This window comes from Pecten maximus, chromosome 17 (assembly GCF_902652985.1).
Source record: "Pecten maximus chromosome 17, xPecMax1.1, whole genome shotgun sequence".
NCBI classification, from domain to species: Eukaryota; Metazoa; Mollusca; class Bivalvia; order Pectinida; family Pectinidae; genus Pecten; species Pecten maximus.
The window spans coordinates 28,116,850-28,144,004 of record NC_047031.1 but is presented as its reverse complement, the minus strand read 5'-3'; the positions used below and the strand labels follow the sequence as shown (position 1 = coordinate 28,144,004).

Below are 27,155 nucleotides of genomic sequence, written 5' to 3'. Positions count from 1 at the left end.
CTAAAAGTGCTTTTTGTATGATTGGAAGGGGTCTTGTGTGTACTGTAAAATTAAATGCAGCGGAAAACATACTTGAGCGAGTTTCGCTTTTTGCTTGTTTAGGTTTCATCGTACACGCATTTAGGCGTTCAAAAGAAAAAAATAATTAATGTATCCAATTGGAATGCAAAGCAATACTAAATTACACGCGGCTAATTAAATAAGCGAATAATAGTACAGACCATTGGACGATCTCAAGTACATTTAAGCCAGACGGAGGTCATTTCACTAAGTAAAGCGACGTCCTAGCGAAGGCTTGTTTCTATTGTTACAACTAAAAGGACAGATATGAAGTATTGGCAAGTGTATGTTGAAATGTGCGACACAATTCTAGTCTCATTTTCTTTGAAAGCTAGACGAACACAGCAGACATGATAGTAAATAAGTGGCGTTATCAACGCCATCTATTGGATTTAGAAAGTCAGCGCCATCTATAGGATTTATGAAGTCAGGCAAGGGCGCTTCCGGCCCGAGTCGTGCGGCCATTAATGGAATCAATATGATCTGTAGACAGTGTTTATCTGGTAGATTTAGAAAGCTGACGGACCCGTCGTGACTGTACGAGGACATAACAACATATGTGTTCTTATCGTTAGTCGAGACCCCCAAAGGATTGAAAACATACCTTAATTACCATGAAAAAACAAGATATGAAGTATCGATGCCCCATGGTAATGTCGGGGAGATTTATAAAACTGACGACGATATTTTTCTTTGCTACCGACAAGAACAGTATGCTTATCTCATGTAGTGGTCTCACGTGTATCGTTATCGGAATTTCAAATTGAAGGTCAACCATTCCATCTCGCCAATATAAAAACACATATACGATAAAAAATATTATTATTAAGCTATAATTGTTCTTGTGAATAAACAAAATAGCTAGCAATATTGCGTTACTATTTCGGGGGATGCCATGCAAAGTTAAGGTTCCATTTACTCTAGAGAAAATGTTAAGTCTAAAATGATAGATCCTCTGTCCAAAAGATTATTGGTAGGTGTAGAGGAAAATGCTCTCGTTCTTGGTCGGAGCTTGAATGAGGTTTTTGTATTGTTCAGCTTATATCGTCATTAAAAGGGATGTCTGTCGTATGTGCGAAATGCATGCGTGGTGTCGTCGTGCCGCCCGAATACCACCAGAACTATAGTGTTATCTCACTGAAATATACCGCCAGCATACCACCAGACCTATAGTGTTTCCTCACTAAAATATACCGCCCGCATACCACCAGACCTATAGTGTTATATCACTGAAATATACCGTCCGCATACCACCACCACACCTAGTGTTATATCACTGAAATATACCGCCCGCATACCACTAGACCTATAGTGTTATATCACTGAAATATACCGTCCGCATAACACCAGACATATAGTGTTATATCACTGAAATATACCGCCAGCATACCACCAGACCTATAGTGTTATATCACTGAAATATACCGTCCGCATACCACCAGACCTATAGTGTTTCCTCATTGAAATATACCGCCAGCATACCACCAGACATATAGTTCTTCCTCACTGAAATATACCGCTTGCTACCACCAGACCGTGCTATCTAACTGAAATATACCGCCTACATGACTCCGCCTATTGCTATGCTTTCAGCCTCACCGATTTTAGTCAGTGTTCTATCATCTATATATGCATCAATGTTAGTAACGTATGTCCCGCCTACATGACTCTATAGGTAGTATTCGCCTCACTGATTATAATCCGTGTTCTGTCGGCATTACATGTAGTTAGTTACTAGACTTATCGCCAACATGACCCTGACTCACCGACTATAATAAGTGTTTGTCGCCTATATATATATATTGGTAGTTTAACAATATTGTATTAAATATTCATTTAAGTATATATACATACTTATTTATTTGTTTGTTAGTTACCTATGCCCCGCCTGCATGCCTCCGCCTATTTCTAGGATTCACCTCACCGGCTATAATTAGTGTTCTGTCGGCGTTACAGGAGAGATTAGCTAGAATCACCAGACGTTATATTATTTAATGTAACACAACTATATTAACGTTGAACGGTAAAACGATCATGTATATCATATATCAAACTTAATATAAACAATTTGACAAAATATGCAAGTAACATCATTACGTTTGTAATTTCAAACGGGAAATAGCGGGTCAACCAATTTTCTGCAGGGCAATGATAAATGAATATGTTTATAAATGTCGCTATTTTCTAGAAAACGTGATGAATAAAACAAGATTGTAATGTACATGTCGGGCATTTAAACCAATGACGCGTGAAATTAAAAACATTCTTTTATCAGAGAAGTATTTCGTAATGCCAATAGAGAAGAAACATATCATCACAATATACATAATGTATCTTAGGTCCGGCTGACAAATATTTCATATTACATTTTTTCCTGAGAAAGAGAGAAAAAAGGTTATAATATTAACCGTCAAATCAACAGCTGTAGTCAATTAAGGACGGCTTTCCTGTGTTTGTCTCCTTCTGAGAGAGTTGAACTAATGTAGAATTTAAAGTGATACCTTACTAAATCATACTGCCGAAGACACTCAACAGGACAGCCCACTCGGTCACATTATACTGACAACGGAAGAAGAAGTCGTTCCACTCCTATGAGGCTGAGAGCTAACTAGCAGTAACATTTTTGTAGACTCTGATATGTCTACTGCGGAGACTTTATTATTTACCTATACTAAACACGTATCAAATGAAATTTATTATGTATACTAATATTCATACATACCTATTACAACACTGATATGATTCTCAATTTTAAGAATCGGAACGAATAAAAGTACCTTTCAAAAAAACAGCACCTTTACGACGACTCATTGTCAGTACTATGTGACCGAATGTGGTGTCCTGTTGTGTGTCTTTGGCAGTATGTTTCAGTGAGATCGCACTATAAAGTCGACATCAGTTCAGCGCTATCAATCTGACATATAACAGCCATCTGGAACACACACACATAAACTACACACATACATTTCGTCCCCAGGGAGGCCTTAGTTGTTGATACAGTACTAAACCGACCCCCTCCCTCTTCCTACCACCCTAATTCCAACACCACGATTTGAGTGACACTTTTATTCGAGGAACATGAAAAAGCTTACTGACTTATCACCACAGTACGACATCAACACATGGACAATTTCAGAAACCGCAAAACAAAAAAGTAAGAGAGCTTGTTGATGATATAGACGTTTGGAGGTAGGTAATGTGTATATGTATTGGCGAGTGGGTAGGTTTTTTGTCTAGAGTTAACGGTGCCTTTAATTGGTAAACAATATTCTGTAGTAATAAAGTCAATCTTACTGAACTTGAGTACGACAGTGCTGTTTGTTGATACCAGACAGATAAGAACGTCAGCAACGTTACCATATTTAGAAGTTTGAGTCAAAAGTATGACTACCACTCCTTTATATACTAACACATAGAAGGAAAACCAATCCTTATTGTGACACGGAGTACAATGCCTCAAATACTTAAAAAGAAATAACTGACTTTCACTACCAATGGGATCCTTTAATGTACAATTTATGTTTCACATTCTGCTCCGACGTTTTGCTCAAACGCATATAACGAGAAATATATATAGGTTTGATCTTCACTTAAATATGGATGTGAGGGATTGGCGACCTTGCGTTTCACAGCAAGTGGTTGTTGAAAGCGTACATATTTTCGAAGCGAGTTAATTTCGTACCGTGCCACTCGAAAACCGTGAGGCAAAATTCAACGAAATTTTACATGAGTGTTCATGTATGACCGGCGGTGCGGAAGAATATTTTTGTATTTTTCGATCGGTCATCCGACCGGTCAGCTTGTTTTAATTTAGGTATCGTCCGATGATAATGAATTTTGATGTATAGGTGTTGTAATAGAGTAGAAACGCTGTTGTAATATCAAACACTTTATTCACGACTGAAGGGTCGTTTGATGGTCACATGATAAAGGACCCGTTACAACAAGCACCTGTGGTTTCTATAGATGGCATTTCTACAGTAACCTTGTCAGAAGCCCTAGTTCCTGATGTTGCGTATCTGTTTTACTTTGGTTTTGCGCTTAACTGAAGACCAAAATAGGTACTTAAACAGTTGATAAAAGATATCCAGATGTTATAACCGCCATGAAACCAATTTGGGGACATCACACCGAACTACCATGGCCTAGACATCATGTCATTAAAATACCCTAACGAGACATTACGTTGGTTAAGTTATCTCTGTCTTAGTTACAGTCAGCTTGATATGGACACGTGATACGGCGTCTTTAATTTCGTTGGTTTAGATCGGGTTCAAGATACACTACAACTTTGAAGTTACTGGGAAATATATTTTAAATGTTTCTGTGATTTTATAAGCAGCAGGAGGATTTACACATTTTTGCTCTGAAGTACTTGATATACAGACTGGTATGGTTTAATCAATGCAACCGGGACTTCAACCCAGAACCTCCTGACTCTAGCCAGCTCTCAAACCAGTTGAACTACCATGCCCCGACGTTTAGTCTGGTCCAGGTTTGCCAAATTCCTCCCTCCTTCAACAAAGTCTTCGACCCCTACAACACACACGTTCGGCGCCAAATGTAACAACAATGGTCATTCTAGGACGGTCGACTTTCGGTGTTCGCCGATGGCTGGACTGCTACCGAAGGTCTGTATGGTTCCGTCACAGTGCACTGTCTTACCTGGACATAGTAATATCACACTAAGACCGGCCTTATCGTACAGACAACGACATAGTCTGTCATTACTGTCACCGAAAATACCGAATGCCAAGCAGTGAGCACCAATCTTATTGACTTCCGTTTGTCTCGGTCAGGAAACCATTCACGCGTAAACAGTCTAAGGCCAAAAGGCGAGCAATTGTCCAGTGAAGCATTAGTAAGGGAAAATGATGACGTATTGTTCGGACAGGGGGCTAATTGGTCCTAAATGGGATTGTCTATGGTGAGATCAGATACATAATGATGTAAGACAGATTGTCTCATAGGATATATGGTCAGGTAAGATCTATGACCAGATACGATCTACTGTCAGATAAGATATTTGGTCAGATAAGATATATGACCAGATATAATATGTTGTCAGATAAGATATTTGGTAAGATTTATAATATCGATGGACATATACTATATATGTTCAAATGAGATCTTTAGTCAGATAATATATATGGTCAGATAGTATATATGGTCAAATGACATGTATATGGTCAGATAAGGTATATGGTCAAATAATCTCTTCGGTCAGATGATATCCATGGTGCAAAAAGATCTGTAGTTAGATACATGATCAGATAATATACATGATCAGATAATATACATGATCAGATACTATACATGATCAGAGCATATCTATAATCAGTTATGATATAATTATGATCTGATAGGATGTATAGTCAGTTTGGTTTGTTTGGTTTGGTTTGTTTAACGTCCTATTAACAGACAGGGTCATTTAAGGACGTGCCAGGTTTTGGAGGTGGAGGAAAGCCGGAGTACCCGGAGAAAAACCACCGGCCTACAGTCAGTACCTGGCAACTGCCCCACGTCACAGGCGCTTGCATAGGAAATATGACTTTCAATTATTTTTTTTTGATATGACAGTGGTATGTGTAATCTGTTAAGCTGAAGGTTGGAAACTAAGCCACGAGCGAAACGGCACCCCATCTCGCTTCAATCGACTAAAAAACACATTTATTCAAACTGACACGGTGCACACTATATGCCACCGTCATCAGGAAACATTCTTCTTTAACCTACGGTGTCACTCAATACGAATTGTTACATCCAAAACACAATAATCCGTCAAAACATCGCCGACTTCCTCGCTCTGAACGCCATTTTTCAAACGGCTCCCTCAGCCTGTCCAGATTCTTCATTTACATGAGAAGTTGAAAGGTTATGCGATTATATAATCGTCAGTCGTCGGGTACACATTTCGGAGTCATCTCCGCATGCATTTTGTCCGGAAAACGGCTCGCTGAAGAGTTTCGTCTAATTTACGATTATATAATTTAATTTTGTATGAAACACGCATTTCATTGGCTGAAATAAATTTGTTATACCTCCATAACAAAACTTTTGACGTTGCGAAATGTAACGTCATTTTTGATTGGCTGATGACGTTGCGTATTATTTTTTCTGTTATACAGTCATAACACAAAAAACTGGGGTGTACTCTTTTCATAAACCGCTTCGCGGTTTATTTAGAGTACACTCCAGTTTTTTCTGTTATGACTGTATAACAGAAAAATAATTGATGTTAATCCTTCATTGAAAAGTTTCGTCAATGAAACTCTCGCTCGTGGCGTTGTTCCCAACCTTCAGCTTAACAGATTACACATACCACTGTTATATCAAAAAAAAATGAAAGTCATATTTCCTATGCAAGCACCTGTGCCCCACGTAGGTTTCGAACTCGCAACCCAGAGGTGGAGGGCTAGTGATAAAGTGTCGGGACACCTTAACCACTCGGCCACGGCCACCGCGGCCCCTTTGTATAGTCGGATAGTTATCTATGGTAAAATAATCAAATACATGTGTATTGAGCAATAACACAAAAAACTGGGGTGTACTCTTTTCATAAACCGCTTCGCGGTTTATTCAGAGTACACCTCAGTTTTTTTGTGTTATTGCTCAATGACGTAAAAAAAATATTATAGTTAACCCTTAAATAAACAGCTAAGGTCATCTAAGTTTGAAAATAGATATATGAATTGACACTTTAAATGTAGTAGGGCATGTATTAAAGGTTTCATTTCCTAGCAGATCAGTGCTTAGTGCTCATTATTTTTGAATATGATGACTGGTACGCACGTTGTCAGTATAATGTACCCGGATGTTGTGTCCCGCTTGGTAATTTCAACAGTATGCTTCAGTGAGGTAGCATTAAAAGATTTTCCCGAAGAGGTATTTTATCTATCTATTTATTTATTTATCTATATTTTTTTTTCCATCGAACCAGTAGGTGTAAGATTTTACACGGTGCACAAATAACCATCATATATGCTAATTATACAAAATATTGGAACTGGCAGGGATGTAAACTAATTAACGTCAGTCTGTACAAAACATGTATATGATTGACAGGATAATGAGGAACGTAGCGAGAATTATCGTTAAAATTCCTAGAAACACGGAAATAGAAATGCTTAAGGGGTTTTACGTATAATCACGCTGAGTGAGTCATTTCTAGAGAACTATAATTCACACATTCGTGTCGTAAGTTAGTTTCCCAGTATGGCGTAAAACTTGTTTTTGACAACACGCTGAAGCCACCTACTGCTGGTCTTGAATTAAATTTATACATAACCAAATTAAGACGTTGTAATCATACGATCACGGCAGATAGAGTACGAAACAGCCTCTGTATCGGTAGAGTGGACTGTGGCATGATATGATAGTACAATGATAGGAAAGCGCATCATTATTATGGCGTTGTTATTTAGAAACAGTATTTCGCATTTAAAATTAATTTAATGGTAAAATCAATGTAATTCAAATCAAATTTTGATCTACGCTCCCGTTCCGTTAACTACACTTTGAGTAATCAGATTTTGGCAAAATATGCTTTAAAACACTCACATCAAGAGCTGTCGTCAATTTCTCCTTCTGCTTTTTGTTTTTGTTTTTTGTTTTTTATTTTTTTGTGGGGGGTTTGGTTTCAACGTTTTCGCAACAGCAAGGGTCATATGAGGACAGTTCTGACATTTTAAGAACACTAACGAAGATGTGTGATAAGTTCCCATAGTTAATAATCAAGTTGTAGATATGCATTGCAAGTCCATTAACATGTCGTAATTGATTCGATATCGGACTGATGTTGCCGATGCCACGATCTCCGTGTTAGTACGATACAAACGTTCTAGCACCAAGGATCACATGGTACATGAAAACGGGTTTCAACAGACTTGGTAGGTTAGTACGGAACGGTTTTACGTCATATAAAAGTATTTGGATATTTAAAGACAACTTTCAAGAATGAGGCTACTGACATTAACATTTAAAGTGTCATCACTCCGAAATGTAACAATGCCCATACTACTGACAGCAGGCGTAGTAGTGCTTATCAAAAGACTTCGCCATAAACCAGAAGCACTGTATATATTCTGCATTGGTTATTGGACCTTTGATATACAGTTATAGTGTCATCATAATGAAATGTCATACCCTGTCGCACTGACTTACATATTATCACGCCACCCCAACCTATCACATTATACTGTCAGCGCTCGGCTGTTTATCACACGTCAAATTAGAACTAGGAATCAACTAGGAATCAACCACATGAGAAGCCATATAAATCGTGCAATGTAAAGATTGAACGAAGGCAATAATCGACAAGGTTTCTCATCATTCCAACACCCCGCATGCATTTATTGATGACGTTGGGGCAATTTCCTCTATTTTTTTTTTACACATTTCGTCTTATACACAATGCATCCATATAAATAAGCCTCATTAAGCAACACAATTTATTTCCAAATTAAAGATTTTTATTTATCAAACTAAATTAGGAATCCATCGATTAAATATTCATTACCGTCGCGTGAAGTTTGCGACACCACATTCATTGGCAGATATGCATTAGAATTGATTCCTTTTTTTACTTAATTGATATTTTTTGTAACTGTAATTAATTCTCGAATCTAAAATCACAGGGGGAATAAAGTTGTTTGGTTCCAATCACAATATAGACAGTTAGAGGTTTATAACCATCAGCCTGTCAATATCGTAACCTTGCTTTAGAATTAAGATATCACAGCGACACAATTAATTCCAGTGTTCCCTCAGAAACACTCGGATATTTTGTTTTAGCAGAATGTTTCCCTAAAACCAATGGTTTTTTCACCATAAATGTCAAAGTGCAGAGAAAGATTTTGGTTTCTGTCCCTTGGCCTCTACTTGAGTTATCGCCCCTTTGAGGAAGGTTTTAGTTTTTGTCCCCTGACCTCTACTTGAGTTATCGCCCGTGTTAGGAAGGTTTTGGTTTCGGTCCCCGGCCTCTTCTTGAGTTAACGCCCCTTTGAGGTAGATTTTGGTTTCTGTCCCCTGGTCCCTACTTGAGTTATCGCCCGTGTTAGGAAGGTTTTGCTTTCTGTACCCGGCCTCGTCTTGAGTTAACGCCCCTGTGAGGTAGATTTTGGTTTCTGTCCCTGGTCCCTACTTGAGTTATCGCCCCTGTAAAGAAGGTATTGGTTTCTGTCCCCCAGCCTCTACTTGAAGGGTCCGCCCATGTGAGGAAGATTTTGGTTTCTGTCCTCTAACCTTTTGCTGGGTTTTCGCCCATCTGAGGCAGGTGTTATATTATGTCCTCTGACCTTTTAGAATCATATAAAGTCATCGGGCGCTAGAATTAATTAGTTACCCTGTTTTACCCAAATCATCAGATTCCATGATTTCCGTTTATACAACACAAATAAAATCTAAACATTTTTGGGGTGTTTTCGCTGTTAAATGACGTTGTTTGAGTAATATTATGTTAACATTTGTTCAAACTATGGACGAAATAGTTCAGACCCCCTTTTCTAACCTCTGATACTACTCGCACAGCATTTCGTCTAAGGCAGTATGTTGGCCTATATTAGACAAGATAACCTCAATAGACGGATGGGCATCCTGTGTGGCGTCCGCCCCAACTACATCACCGACCTTTGCTTGTGAATAAAAACAGTAAACAGCATACCATCCATCTCGTGGATAGATATTCAAAAGTATCGAATGCTAAAATGAAAAGGTTGGCAATGTCTCCCCCGCCGACAATAAAAGAATGATGACAATTTCTGCGACTAATGAAATGAAAAATGATGGCAAGGTTCCCCGCTTTTACAAATAAAAAAAGATGGCATGGTTTTCGACTTATAAAAAAAAGGATGATGATGATAATGATGGCAAGATCCCACGCTTTTAAACATGATGGCACAGTTTTCGGCTGATAAAGTAAAAAAGGATGTCAAAGCTTCGAAGGGTAAACTAGGAATGATGATAATGTTCACCGTTCTTGAAAATGAAAAGATAATTGCAAAGTCATCGACTTCTACAAATCACAATAGACAAACTAGTCATCGAGATGTTATAAAAAAACGCAATCATAATTAAATGGGTACTCCGATCATCTTATCACGGAAAAATCGATAACAAACAAAATGCACAAGACCCTTTAGCAGAAATACAAAAGTTAAAAATTCGAACGAAATTGATCGAAAATTGATTAAACTAGAATATGAAACGAAGATAGCAGTAAAGTGTAGCGCTGAATTATGTTTAAATTCCCGTACAATTTACGTCCCAATAAATCTGGCGCCGCTATATTTGAAGCCCGTGTGTAGAATCTCAGCGCTTCTTGATTGTCACAGTTGTACAATTCCAGGTTCCGGAAATACTGGTCTCTGGTGAGCTCTTCCTCTGTATTGCACTATAAATTGATCACCAAGGCTACGTAATGGAAACAGATATGTGAGCACCATATTAATCGCAAATTGTTCGACAGTTTTTTCATTAGGAAATCAAGTGTTAGATGCGATGGGAATTGAAACCAACATTTGCATAATATTTGGCTTAAACCGCGTTGATTATTAGAATGAAATTCATTTTACCAGAAATTTAACGATGCCTTTTTAAAACTTTGTTATCTCTTTCTGTAACTAGCGAGAGGTGTAATTATTCAGATTTATTAGTCGAGAAAAAAAGTCCGCAAGAAATAAAATCAAACGTATGACAATCCCGTGTCAAATTAAGTTAATACGTCGCAGGCACGTCCTAAACAAGGACGAGAGAGGGCAGCACTAGAATAATGAGACAAATCCTGTGATCAACTGCTACTTCATTTAGAAAGTCCATTTGTTTAAATCATGTCTTCATGAAACCCATACTCAAAAACGTTTTTTGTACTCGAAGTCTTTTGGTGTTAAATCTGATATGATAATTAATATTTTGTTATTGATTTAAATAAAATTCCAAAAGAATTAAAATTGATATTATTTTCAGCGTTAAGGTTTTTACTTTTAGACAGTTATTTCATGATTTAAGCTCGTTATGAGGAAATTGAGTTGAGTAGAGATCGCATACATTGGGATAAAATGATTTAGGAATAGAGACGCTGACGTCACACTGACGTCACACTGACGATAACACGGTGATAAAACAACGATAAAGCAACACGTATCACTATGAAATCTGTCATAACAGGAAGTACTGAAACCCCAAATTAACGAATATTTATAATTGGTATACATTACCGTCTCAGATGTGAATACGTGAACATTAACCAATCATTTCTCACACTGATTCAGATGGTCCTACATGGGGGGCCGCGGTGGCCGAGTGGTTAAGGTGGCCCGACACTTTAACACTAGCCCTCCACCTCTGGGTTGCGAGTTCGAAACCTACGTGGGGCAGTTGCCAGGTACTGACCATAGGCCGGTGTTTTTTCTCTGGGTACTCCGGCTTTCCTCCACCTCCAAAACCTGGCACGTCCTTAAATGACCCTGGCTGTTAATAGGACGTTAAACAAAAACAAACAAACCAAATCCCTACATGGGCGCAAATGTAACATAGCGCATGACTGATTAAATTTGAATCACTGCCGCCGCTAGGTTTCCAACCCGGGACCTCTGGCTTACTAGTCCCAGTCGACTGATTGAGCTAAAGAGATATCTTTACTCGAGCGGTATTATTTTGCGGCTAGTATTTACCAGGGCTACTCTATGTGCTGAAAAATATGGACTAAATAAATAGGCAAAATATATCATATGAGTATTCTAAGGGATATTAACTATATGAGTAAACGTTTATTGTTCGAGTTTATGATAATACAAAAAATCAAGTATATACAGCTAGTAATATCACAGCAATATAGCCAAAGTGGAAAAAAATAGCTGTTTCTAGTCTTAATTAAAAAAATTAGCTTGTTTGTAATTTAATATCCTGTGACAATCACAAGTTTCTGAAAAAATCTTAGTCTTAATGGAAAACAATTCAGTTTTTTCCTAGTAAGTTAACATCTTCATACATGTCTAAATAACAAATAAAACAGGGTCTGTAACGACAGATGAATAAGACACAATCGGTACATAGGGAAAAACGGAAATAAAACTACAATAACAGAAAGAAAGGAAGAGGGAAGAAAAGAAAAAGATAATTATGTTCACCGCTTATTGTTTGGAGACATATTGTTTTTGCTCCGTTTCATATTAGTATCATTATTCCTAATTCTTTTACTTTCTTCCGCCGTCCAGGCTTCCGACACTTTCCTCGAAACCTTCTATAGGGCGGAATTCATCGATACATTGAGATTTGTGTATGACAAGCCGTGCCGAAGGGTATCTTTTGCTATTTTTGACCGGTCAGCCAGAGTAGACCGAGGCTTTTGATTGGTCAAAATTTAGTTATTGTCTGTTTTTGAAGATATTTTGTATATTGTAGTATGACACTACAAAGACTGCTGCGATGTCGGCTACATTTTACTTTACGAATGCGTGGATGGTTTGGAGGGACATATAACGGTTACCCAAAATACTATTGGACATCCGACAGGTCAATTTTTGTATGTTTTGATCGTGGTTTAATCGATGACATTAAGGAACGTCCCCAATACACCGAAGTTATTTTAGGGTAACGTTACCTTGGTAAGAGACAAGAAAGAAACATTTAATGCCAATTCAATGTGATAAATGCGTTATAGATTCGATAAAAATATGATGCATTATTTTATATACTTTTATCAAACAGATAATCAAAATGCCGCTGACGTATGTATTTCTAATAAATGATTCCAAGGGGAATGTTAGGATTGTGTGTTAGCTTTGTAGAGGATTTAGGCCCTAATATCAGTCACACCATGATAGGGGAAGGTTCACAAACACACAGACGTCTTCTATATAGACAATGCATCAAATACGGCTATGTCTAACCTGATTAGACTTTTCCTTTGTCAAAACTATAAGACAAATGCTCCCTTACAAAGTAACCTCTGTGGATATGACAATAAAACGGACCACATAGTATGGTTGGTATGATGGAACCATTTAACAATCGATTATAATCTGAGACTACATTCTACTAGGCTACACTAACATGGCATGAGAACGATATATAAAGAGATGGTATGGAACCCGATAAAGGGATTTATGACATATATAAGGCACCAAAAGGACGTGGCAATTCGTGCATACACATCAATTATTACCATAGTTGGCCTTGGGTGACTTCTTGCTCTCTGTAGCACTACACATTTAAACGTTAGATATACAACTGTATTGTTGGTTAATTCATTTTTGAAATAGAGACAAACTTTTTACATGGTTTCTGGTGATATTAAGACAACCATGTTTTTACATTTTTAAATCATTGTTTTATGATTAATTTTTCTTTGTTTTCATGGTAAATACTCAAATGTTTTTGGTCGAAATATTCTTTTCATTCTTCTGTGAAAGAAATTCCGAGAATGGCGCGAAAAATGTGACGTCACAATACGACAATTGCCGTTGCGTATTGATTTGAGAAAAAGAATCCCATTTAAAACAAATAAAATTGTACATAAAACATGTTTTAAATTAGAAAATCATTTTCAAAAATTAATTATAAGCGTTGATGTCATTTTTTTTTAGTTTCATCGCGATATGAAACAGATTTTGTTCGCAAACTTCTGTAAGAATCCGCTACGCGGATTCATACAGTTTGCAAACAAAATTTGTTTCATACCCCGATGAAACTAAAAAAAAAATAACATAAATGCTTAAGAAGTTAATAAGTATGTGCGATTATTGTCTATTCTAAGAGAAATCTATATTTGATTAAACTAGCCAGCTTTTTACACCTGCACATGCGTTTCACTGGTTAATGATAGTACTATATATTATATTATTGTATATACACACGTGCTATGTATCAATGTAATCATTAACACATTCAGTCAACATATTCTTAATGAGACAATAAAGAAAAAATGAAAACCTGATTTCCAAGATATCGTAAAATCATGTAAATTAAACTAAATGATTTTCAGTGATGATGTTACAAATTCTGATTACAGAAAGCTATTTTTCCAACATTCCTGAACGGTTTCGTATTGATTTGTGACGTGATATGCCGACGACAATCCATCGAAATAAAAACCAAGATTTCTACTCCAAACGTTCAAGTGATATTGATCAAGCAGGCAAATAATCCCTGGACCGGCGTCAAAATTTTATCCGGAATGTCGCAGTTTTTAAAAGCTGTTGAACTTGGCTGCAGACTTTCATATCTTCTCTTTTCATTAATACAAAATGTGTAGAGTGTGTTCTAATTTCTTTTAAAGTCAATCGCACGAGAGCAGTTGCACTTATATTACTGAAAATAGTAACCGATTTTAAGTATGCAAACCTTATAAGCTAATCAAGTTCAGCTGATGACGTGTCTGGGAGGACGACTTGGTTTCAAATGGTATCGGGTTCTCAAGAATTTTACACGTTTCGCTGAGCAATCATATCTTTAACCCTTTCAACCCTAAAAAACTTAAGTGGACTCTTCTATACAATCATCATTTTAAGTCCAATATGGTTAGAAGGGGTGAAAGGGTTATTAGTGATATGTACCGTGCATCCGTCGAGACGACTGTCCTTTATCAAAGATATCACTGTCCTATCTGGCCAGATATCATAGGTAACATAATACATGTTATCTTCGCAGACCTAGGTAATTATACTTGTAATATCATGATTTTTATTTTATCATTGTACGGCACATTGGCAATTAAAGGCATTCAGCTACAAGGATTTAAAGAGGACACAGAGTCTACTTGTATCTGCCAATACAAAATAGAGTTTGATGCAGAAAAAAATTAAATAAATCAAACTGCACCGAGATGCAAACAACGTCATAACATAATAATTAAAAAAGGGGTACAATCATACGAAACAGGGAAACATCCACATCAAGGTATCAATAAATAAGGGGGTCATAAATTACATCGACACCGAATTGTTGTTGTGTTTGATTTGAAATGTCCTCAAACATCAGAAAAGCCTATATTAAATTCTAGACAGGCTTGAAAAATCAAGATATTGACATGTAACGAAGCCGTATAGGGGATTTACAGAACTGGTGCCGTCTCTGTATTCGCTGTTCTTACTAGTGGGGTGACACCTAAAGGAGTGTCACAGAAAGAATGAAGTGTAGTTAGGGAAGATAACTCTGGATGAGCACGAAAGACAGAAAAAAATAAATGCTGAGGGTGATACAGAAATGTCCGTCTTGAGTTCAGAGGTTCCATGCACGAGTCCTGGTTTACATCAAATCGTTCAATGTCAATATTTCGACCAATAAGAAGCATCAGCGTGGTTATATGGCAAGAAAATCCGTGAGGTTGAATTTGCATCTAAAATTTGACCGATTGCATTCCTCAATATGGTTGCTATGGCAATGAATCCCATGTGGCTGAATTCGAATTCCCCTATTTACAAAAATGTACCATTTTGCATCCAAATCCATTGTCTAAACTTCGACAAATCAGAAGCCTTGATATGGCAATGATACCCATGCAATGGAATTCGCAGTCCCCTGATACCAATATATACCATATACCAATGGTAATCGAAATCAAACAATATCTAAATTTTCACCAGTCAGGCAAATAAGTCTGTGGCGGCCATCTTGGCTGACCGATTGGAAAATAAAATATCAGTTGCAAACCCCATGACATTGAAGAACATTTGTGTCAATTTTTTTTTTAAGTTGAGCACTTAATAGATTATTGGTTATCTTATAACACTGGTAGCCCCAAAAACCTTTATTTCCTTTCCTTTAGCATAAATACCTTCACTTGCTCTTAATTTCCTCACTTTCACTTAATTTTCTCACTTGCACTTAATTTATTCGCGCGACATTTAAAACTTTCAAATACGTTTAAATATTAATACTGGCGCGAGGAAATTGAAGGTTTGAGGGTTACCACTGTAATAATTTTCATAATTCTTCAGTTTTCTGGAATATGACACATTAATTGATTATGAGACATCAATTGGCATCTATGCAAGCATACGTTAGGGTCTCTCGTGTGTTGTTGTTCAGTGAGGTAGTCACCCACTACTATAAGGAGACCCAGCCTCAAAACGATCCTGATTGCAATATATATACACGTGGTGATAAAACAACCAAACAATCAACCCTAAGTTCATCTTAGTAACAGATGTACTCGCGGTATTCTAATCGATAAATAATTACATATACGATCAAAGATAAAAACAAATGTCATGTATATCATTATGATGTCAAAATCAGGGCTTCTAGGGACCACAGCACCAAATCAAAAAATAGATTGTGGGTTTTTTCCCGTTTGGGCAGAAGAATTAATAGGAAGGTGAATGCATCCGGGCCTACTGATTGGATATTTAGGTGACTGGTGACGTACCATCCGCCACCTCTCGATAAAATACGACCCTTTTTCAAAACCCTATTGTGGCCGTTCTATGAAAGATATAGAAAAACTAAAGATACGCTTTTCTTCAGAACTATCTCTTCTTGTTATGTTTGGAGTTTTAGATTTTTGGATTGAAACGCTGATTTTTAAGGACCGGTTAAACAGAAGCTACCGGTCAAAGTGACGATTTTGGCATGTTTGACCCAAAATATCTCATAAATACGAATTTCCACAGGGATACCAAATACATCCAGACCTAGATCGAGCCGAGTTTTACAATGGTTCAAAAGACCATCAAAATTGTATGTGCCATTTTTTCCGCTCCCAAATCGCTACAATAGCCGGCAAAATAGGCGAATTAGCTCATACTATCATTACGTTCCGTAAGGAACGATAACGAGTTATCGTCCCTTACTACATTTCATTCTTTACATTGGGGAGTTCACATCAGCTTCTAGTCATAGAAATACTCGACGCTCGAGTCTGTCGTTAGGGGATATTGTCGTTATATGACCTTGGCTGTATTGACAACAAACCACAAAAAAGGCTGAACTCAGGGTCTGGCATATATGTACGAATACTTGTTCAGCAACTCTCGCAATGAAACAGTCGCCTTTTACATATATAACCGATATACAAGACTTTCAAATGGAATCATGATGACCTGGTAGTCATGCACATAAGCGTTTCCACCACGTGTAGCAAACATCATTGTCTAGCAAACTGTTTTGTATAGCAAAACATTTTTCTGTGGCAAGCATTTATGTATAGCAAATGTTATTGTGTAGAAAACTTTATTTTGTAGAAAACATTAATGTGTGGCAATAATCCCTGTGTAGCAAAACATCATTGGCTAGCAAACATTATTGTGTAGCAAACATCATTGTCTAGCAAACGTTATTATGCAGCAAATATCATTGTCTAGCAAACTTTATTATGTAGCAAAACATATTTCTGTGACAAACATTTATGCATAGCAAATTTTATTCTGTAGAAAGCATTATTGTGTGGCAATAATCCCTGTGTAGTAAAACATCATTGTCTAGCAAACGTTATTGTGTAGGAAACTGTGTTGCAATAATATCTTTATGTAACAAACTTGATTATGCAGCAAACATTACTGTTTAGCAAACACCATTATTTTGCTTACTTCATTGTGTAGCAAATCTTATTGTGTAACAAATAGTTTAGATTCGACTTCTGGCCTTATCTCGGCCTAAGTTTGAATATAAAATGAAATAATAATAAAGTTCATGCTCCTCCTCAACTTAAGTGTATTTAGGTCCATTTTGATTGACAGCTTTCTTCCTACATTTTAACAATTTGGACTCATGTATTGCCTTCACCAAAGGACACCTCACAAATATAGTCCACGTTTTAATTCATTATACAGTATTTGTTTTTACTAACTGCGTATTAAAATTGGTATTTTTTGATGTACACTCCTGAATCATGTAGTTCCCATGTTAGGTTGTAACGTTATCCAGCCGTCGTTCTGGTCCACTTTACGTGGCGAATAATGGATGACTTTAAGTAGTAACGCTAAAAGCTGTTGAAATATTACACTACATCGACATCTTCAAAACAGCGGAACTGTGAGTCATCAGAATGTCGTTATGTCAACGTTCAATGAGCGGGAATATAGTCATTCCCAAAAAAACATGTTTTGGCAGTGCCATTCACTAAATACAAAACCCAGAAGGGTTTGAGTTTGATATACAGACTTGGCAGCTTTTACGATTAAACAACACTCACTGTCCCATTTAATAACATTATCGGCAGCACCTGTTTTACATTAAACTGTCTTTATTTGACCTTGTTTTTTCGAATACAGATGGTTTACAAGGGAGAAAAGGTGGCATTGTCAACACCAACCTTGGGTAACCTTTCGTTATATATAGGTCGTCGTTGTGCGGTCATAATGTTGTTGAAAATAAAACAAACCTCAGTGCTTTATAGAAGACATTTATATGATCACCGATAGAAGTTATGGGTTTCTTGTATAAAACAGCTTTGTATCCCTCTCCAATTGTATACCGTATACCCATTGTTTTTACCTTAATACAATGTATGTGAGTGACATGTTTTTTTTATTAAATCCTACAGGCCTTATTCTACGTTGAAAATATAACTAAACAAGAAAATCTTTAAAAAAGATAAATGTCATAGTTTTAATGCTGGTGGTTATAATGTAAAACTGCTGCTTAAATAAATCAAGAAACTAATGGGTTTCAGCACGGATAACAAAATCATATCAGTTGGAATCATTTTTGGTGATAATAAGACTTCATTTAAATCAGGAATATCATTTTATTGATGAGTCATTTGAAAAAGTACATCCACTTATTCAGCTTGCATTCAATCTAAACTTTGTTTCGTTTCGTTTTTAACTGCATGTCTGCATTTTGCATTTACCACTACATTAACGAATCAAAATCTTCATCTTGTCCAGTAATATTAGACTGTACAAATACCCCTCATTTAATATCTTAATATTCTTTTCGTAATGCAGAGTTTAAGTTATCTGCTCTTGTCAGCAGGTACAGTATTGGTGGTTACGTCATTTGTAGGTGAGAGTATACGTAACGTCATCAATTTTTGGGAACATGACCTAATTCCTCATGTTGATAACTCTATTACGAAAGGACGGATTTGTATCCACTGGTTTTCCCGCTTCTAACCTCTAGCACCGTAACAGGAGAAGACACCACTGTATGAATCAGGTCAATATTCATTACTGTAAACGTTACTCAATTCCAGGTTTTATTACATGTGTATTTTGTAGAATTCTCTTACCTTAACCTTGACCGATATATCAATTGGAACCGCGGTACTAATGGATTGGATCGACTTTAACAATAACTTATTGATCTTCCAGAAACACATTTGAAGGACAGATAGTTTTGATAAAATAGCATGAAACATCACATATGTGGAGAGTTAGTCTGACTAAACTCAATGCATTTTACTGATTTTATTATTGTGAAATATATAAACTTTGTGATTTTTACATAACATGACAGTCTTGAAAATGATATACATAAACTATTTAGTTAAGCTTGTCAGGTTTTCAGAAAATAGTCATGATGTCTTTAACAGAACGATTGAACAGTGACATGTGATTCATATCCACACCAATACTAGACAAACAGCATACCTCTCAGTGCTTGTGTCCCTAAAGCAAATAATCAACACGGGGAGCTCGTGTTTCATCGTCAACGATTTGTAATGAAAACATTACAACTCTTCTGCATCGCTAACGGATGGAGCTTGGTATTTTGTCACACAATTATCAACCGTACTGTCCTCTGTAGGGCGCAGAACCCAGTACATTACTGCCCTCTATCGGGCACTGAGAAAACTATTGTTCAGCCCCTGTCGGACCCAAACAGCAATAATATACTGTCCTCTGTCGGGCACAGATAGTATGAACATACTGCCCTCTGTGGAACCCCGAGAACAGTACCGTTCTGCCCCCTAGCCGACCGGGAAAGCATTATATAATCTTTAATTGTAAGATATTATCAATGAGTTTTTAATAAGTAAATTGCGTTAATGAGATTGGTTGTTTGCCTGAAACAAAGGTTTGAATAGTTCCGACTGTGTAATGGTTAGAATCAGGGTTAGGGTAAATCTAAGGTGGCGAAGATATACTTTTTTTTGTAATTTTTTTTTATTTTTCACCATTTTTTTGCATATAAACAAAAAATACATACGACCTCTCACACACACACACATACACACCATCAGCATTATGTATAAAATCAAAATATCACCTGATTTCATCATCATCCATGTATGATAATCATCATCTTCAGCATCATAATTAAAGTATATAATCATCATCATCATCATCATCATCATCATCATCATCAAGATATGCATCTTCTCATCATCATCATCATCATCATCATCATCAAGATATGCATCTTCTACATTATCATAATCCTATCATCATTATCCTCATCATCATCCTCATCATCCTCATCATCATCATCATCCAGATACATCTACATCATCATCATCATCATCATCATCATCATCTTTATCATCCACAAGGCGAAGATATTACTGACATATTAAAACGTAGGAATGTGACAACAAAGAAGCCTGTACTGTTGATCCATTCTGACAACGGAATATCCCTTTATTGTCATACAGTCTAGACAGCATCAGAAACAAAGACAGTTCAATTGAGGAAGAATGACGAACTCTATCTTTTCTCAAGCTGAAGATATTTGTAATTAAAATCGTTCTTGTGTATAGTAAATAGGAACCGACCTAACAAAACTTCTCCCACCGAAACACTGGAGGCTAGCTATAATGACAGTGATGACACTGAAACACTGGAGGCTAACTATACTGACAGTGACGACACTGAAACACTGGAGGCTAACTATACTGACAGTGACGACACTGAAACACTGGAGGCTAACTATACTGACAGTGACGACACCGAAACACTGGAGGCTAACTATACTGACAGTGACGACACCGAAACACTGGAGGCTAACTATACTGACAGTGACGACACTGAAACACTGGAGGCTAACTATACTGACAGTGACGATACCGAAACACTCGAGGCTAACTATACTGACAGTGACGACACTGAAACACTGGAGGCTAACTATAGTGACAGTGACGACACCGAAACACTGGAGGCTAACTATACTGACAGTGATGACACCGAAACACTGGAGGCTAAGTATACTGACAGTGACGACACTGAAACACTGGAGGCTAACTATACTGACAGTGACGACACTGAAACACTGGAGGCTAACTATACTGACAGTGACGACACAGAAACACTGGAGGCTAACTATACTGACAGTGACGGCACTGAAACACTGGATGCTAAGTATACTGACAGTGACGGCACTGAAACACTGGAGGCTAACTATACTGACAGTGACGACACTGAAACACTGGAGGCTAACTATACTGACAGTGACGACACTGAAACACTGGAGGCTAACTATACTGACAGTGACGACACTGAAACACTGGAGGCTAACTATACTGACAGTGACGACACTGAAACACTGGAGGCTAAATATACTGACAGTGACGACACTGAAACACTGGAGGCTAACTATACTGACAGTGACGACACTGAAACACTGGAGGCTAACTATACTGACAGTGACGACACCGAAACACTGGAGGCTAACTATACTGACAGTGACGACACCGAAACACTGGAGGCTAACTATACTGACAGTGACGACACCGAAACACTGGAGGCTAACTAGACTGACAGTGATGACACCAGAACACCATTTTTCCGACAGTAATTCCAACACATCGTTTTTCACACAATCCACTTAACTCATTAATCTCCCAAGCGGTTTAAACCCGACACGACGTGAGGTGAACGTAATACGGGTTTATAACTTATTTAACTCGTTAAAACGTAGAATTGCAAATTCCTTGTAATGGCTGATGACTCGGGGTCCATAGTGTATTATGTTACGTTCAGTAACACTATAAGGAATGTTGAAATTTATACAAATTACACGGCACGAGATGTCGTACAACCGGTTCTTCAAGTCACATGTCAAGGTTTTGGCAACGTCCAACATCACGGGAGAGTAATTGTTAGTGAGAAAATTACAGTAGCTGTTGATAGGACCTTTAACAATAATACACCAAACCTTCTTGTCCTATACTTTTTACCCCTACCGGCATTGATGTAAACTATCATATCTCGTTTATTCCATTGGTTTGATGTATTATCAAGTAGTTATCGTCAGTTCAATTATTGTTTTAGGCATGTAACGCAACAGCCATTGTTATATTAGGAGGTATGTCAAGGAGACAAGAAAACAAAACAAAGAGACAGAACAATGAGGAAAGAAATGACAGAACACCGAATCTGTGAAATCTCCTAAATTGCAGATATTGATGGCAATCCCTGATACTTTAGGGGACCAACTTTTAGTAGTCGCCTTTTACGTTAAACATGCAGCTGGATACAGCGGGTCTTATTATAGGTCTCTCTGATGTCCCCTGTACATAACTATCCACGTAATGATTGTGATAGTTAGATATACATAAGCTATGCGTGTTCAAGTGTGCAGGGAGGACAAAAACGAATTAATTAGGCCAAAAATAGAAATAATTGTGTTAAAAAAACATTATCAAGGACTGCATAATTTAGAATGACATGTCGGTTTCCAAACAGTAAACAGCAATTGCTTCAAAATAACGATCGTTAACAAAAATACCATCAGTTATCCTTTTGGAATTAAAAAAGCGCATTTAATTAATTAGTATTTTTTCTTGTTCATTGGCAAGAATTTAATTAAATTTTGCGGTATTTGATTGATATGCTCCATCGGTCATTACGACTGTAATGCTGTTTAATTCAATTACATAGAAAGTCGTGTAAGACCTAGCTGTGTAATGTCAGTCTTAAGGTCTCGTTGGCGGAAGACGAACAAAAATTAATGTCACCTATCGGATCCGAGGGATGAAAACAGCAAGACGGATTTATCTTTCGACTTTTAAATCATGATAATTTAGAGTTTGGTATTTTTTTAGAGCCATATCAACAGCTATAGTCATAAAAGGAAGATCTTCATTGTCTGTGCTTTGTATTATTTCAACGTCCAATGAACAGCTATGGTGCAATACGGAGGGCCTTTTCTGTTTGGGTATGGTCTGGTTTGGTATTGTATTAACGTCCTATGAATAGCTGGTATAATACGGACGGCCTTTTATGTTTGGGTATGGTTTGGTATTGTATTGTTTTAACATCCTATGATCAGCTTTGGTGTAATACGGGCGGCCTTTTCTGTTTGGGTATGGTTTGGGTTGTGTTGTGTTAACGTCCTATGAATAGCTGGTGTAATACGGACGGCCTTTTCTGTTTTTGGAATGGTCTGGTTTTGTATTGTTTTAACATCCTATGATCAGCTTTGGTGTAATACGGGCGGCCTTTTCTGTTTGGGTATTGTTTGGGTTGTATTGTGTTAACGTCCTATGATCAGCTTTGGTGTAATACGGGCGGCCTTTTCTGTTTTTGGAATGGTCTGGTTTTGTATTGTGTTAACGTCCTATGAACAGCTTTGGTGTAATACGGGCGGCCTGTTCTGTTTGGGTATGGTTTGGGTTGTATTGTTTAACATCCTATGATCAGCTTTGGTGTAATACGGGCGGCCTTTTCTGTTCGGGTATGGTTTGGTTTTGTGTTGTTTAACGTCCTATGAATAGCTGGTGTAATACGGACGGCCTTTTCTGTTTGGGTATGGTTTGTTTTTGTGTTGTTTAACGTCCTATCAAAGCTATGGTAATTTAAGGACGCCTCCGCTGTGTGCGATATCCAGGAGTGACTTGAGTGTATTTGTTTTTGGAGAATTTGGTAAATCATAAAAGATCGTATGAAGATGGAATCTTTGCAATATTGAGCCAAAATTAAGCACAATACCACACTGAAATGACAAGACATGTATCCAAGTTGGTTTGTTCTCACGGAGTATACAGCTACAGCCAGTCTTAATATAAACGACGACAAAAAAACAAAAACAAAAAAAATCATATCAGAAATACGGAAAAAAAACAACAAAAAACATCAGAAATAAGGGGTAGGGAGGACATGAGTTCTATTAATTATTACCTAGTAAACTTGTTTATGGTATTAACTGATATTTGTGATGTAGAGAATTTCTAAAAGGGTCTTCTAAAACAGTAAAGAGCTTTGAATGATGAAATGCCGTATCTTAGATGTGGAAAACGGACACCATTTTGCATTGTGTAACACAAGTGGCTGTGTAGGTTTAATATTGCATTCAAAACAAATTGTGCAAGATATCATTTAAATAAAAGTCAAAGTAGATCGCTGTATCTAACTTGACATACTCCATTCATTTCATTCCTTGTACTACCGAAATTGATCGTAACAGTCCCAGATAGGAGACCAGCGCCAATATCAATGATACATTTCACACGAGGGTTTCCCTAGTTTCCAGTACAGAGACGGTTTGTCGGATCCCTCATTAAATTACAAAGCAATCTTTTAACATATCAATTCAGTCTAGAGTTTACCCCACAAGACGTATTCAGGAGACAAGACTTTCCAGGGAGCGGCAGCATACGCTAGGAACGTCGGCGATATTGGGCTGGCTTGAGTGAAGTGTACCGAGTAATATTATTAGATTTATCAGATCTCTACTCAAGTCAAAACGGATGTTATACGCGTAACATTTTGACGTTAGGTTTAGTATATTCTTAAACTATACATTGTTAAAAAACACAAAGCCGTCCTATATATTGTAGGAAGGAGAAATGAAAAATAGTAATCGGCGGTGAATCTAGTGTACAATGTATATTTTATTTATAGAAGACAGGAAAAAGGCTGTGGTATATTTGAGAAAATACTAAAAGCTACATGCTCTAAGCTATTACCATACACCAAAAGCTTAAGCTTCCCGTTTTGAAATTTAAATATTAAATTTTAAAACGATCTTTAACTTACACACAAACACACACACACACACACAAAAAAACAACAAAAAAAAAAATATATATAGCGCCGGTATTTGACATTGAGATATCGGTCGTACAAGTGATCATGTCTGCGACGCTGAAATTCTAATTAATCTTTCCATTAATTGATTTTAATTAGAGATATGCAACACAATATAATATGTCGGTAAACTTGAATACCCCTATCTTTTTGATCTCAGATTTCGTATGTGATGATTATACACATTTATTGTCAGTATTGATACCAGTGTTAGCGCGTCCATGTTACAGGCAGTTATAATGTTGATATACATTACAATCGGTGGAGGGAGTGCACGCAATGAAAATAATGCTCGAGGTTCCAAGATATTTCAAAATGTGAAATATGCTTATTTGTTTCAAAATTCTATTGCTGCCTGTAACTTAGACATTGAATTCATTGCATGCCAATATATGCAATATTCCACTAGTCAGGGTTAGGATAACGCTTTATTTCTACGATTAAAGACATTATAATTATAAAATAAAATCCTAAAAAGCTGTTTTAAGGATGAAATTCAAATACGCAGGCCTGCTACTTTCGTTTTGCATCTCATAACAAAATGAGTTAAGCGTTTTTATGAAATTTAACATTAACTGTTATGAAATGTATTGACTTTTCCATGTACTCATTCATATTTTGACGTTTTCTGATCGCCTGATATGGTCTATTCAGAATCTTGGTATCACTGAGGAGTCCTAGAAGAACGCAACAATTGTATGAGGTCCCTAGAATCCTTGATGAGTCCTTGATGGACGAAACAGATGTATGATGTCCATAACAACACAGACGAGTCTCAAAACGATACACCTGTATGGTGTCCCTAACGTCGCTGTGGAGTCTCAAGGACGATACACCTGTATGGTGTCCCTAACGTCGCTGTAGAGTTTCAAGGACGATACACCTGTATGGTGTCCCTAACATCACTGAAGAGTCCTTGAAGTACAAGTGTATGACATAATCTAATGCAATTAAGCTGTTCTATATCTCTCAACTTGTTTCGAATGGTGCTGCTATATATTGGGCAACCATTGTAACGATGGCGTAGAACTACTACTTGTACGCACTAAGCATGTCATGAGATAATAATTTAAATGAAGTCATACATTCAACAATTATTACATCAATATCTTCTATTTAAATCAATTTTCTGTAATTTCTTACAGAGTTTGGTGTACAAACACAGAAAACATCCTTGATGAAGACTGGATAATTTATTAACTTTATATTTCAACCAAAATATTTATAACGTTTTCATATTAAAACTTTGCATTTTTTACTATACTTGTTTGAAGTCGTTTTATGAAATAGAATATTACGTTGTCAAAGGGTGTATTTTCGGTATCACCAATGGTTGTATTTACCAGTTAGGAGGGAGCCGGTAACACTCGCATAAACTTCAAATCCGATTCGGTCTGTTTTCCAAAAAAACAATCAATGCAAAAGACGAAGACAGGGTAAGTTTTTTTTACTTGTAGCATGACTTAGAATTTTACGATGTCAAAGGATGAATGTTCAATACTACCAATGTTGTTGGTATTTACCGGTAAGGAGGAAGCCGGTTAAACTCTGAATAATAAAGATCTAAGGTTCAGTCTGCTGTTCAAACAACCAATGCAAGAAATGAAGAATGCATAAGTTATGTTCATCTTTCTTTTTACTTTTAGCATGAAATTAAATATCACGTTGTCAAAGGATTCATTACCAGTTATACCAATGCTGGTATTTACCGGTAAGGAAGGAGCCGGACAAAATCTCACATAAGCTTCATATTCGTTTCAGTCTGCTGTGCAAACAACCTATGCCAATTCTCTAGATAGCCAAGATATCAGTAGCAAATTTAAACTGTACATATATATACTTTTTTTTTTTTAAATATCCTTCTTTTGAATCTGGTTTGTAAACAATGAACAATTAGCAGGGCATACTGAAGTCATGAGAAATGTTACTGTGCCGGTGGGTCATTAAGGATAATACTGCTTTGTATTATTTTCTTACTGACATAAAATATAATTATGTCATGTTTATCTTTAGATGCTCAATATCAATTTCGATAACCATTCGGTAATATCTAAGTAATAACAAACGCTTGAAAACCTATATACGATACATCTTATAGTAATATGACCACTTTATGACGCAAATATTTGATGACATAACAACTACAAAATCTTCTTTTAACCTATTTAAAGGGCCTGTTTCCAGGAA

General features: G+C 36.9%; 1 protein-coding gene across 1 annotated transcript in view; it reads left to right on the top strand.

The window, feature by feature from the left end:
• LOC117315279 (protein starmaker-like) overlaps positions 1 to 21,693 on the top strand; it is a 78,015-nt gene extending 56,322 nt beyond the window's left edge. Inside the window, exon 2 of the mRNA XM_033869427.1 lies at positions 20,702 to 21,693. Coding sequence (XP_033725318.1) covers positions 20,702 to 21,693 — 992 coding nt within the window. The remainder of the gene's footprint in view (positions 1 to 20,701) is intronic.
• The last annotated feature ends 5,462 nt before the right edge of the window (positions 21,694 to 27,155 follow it).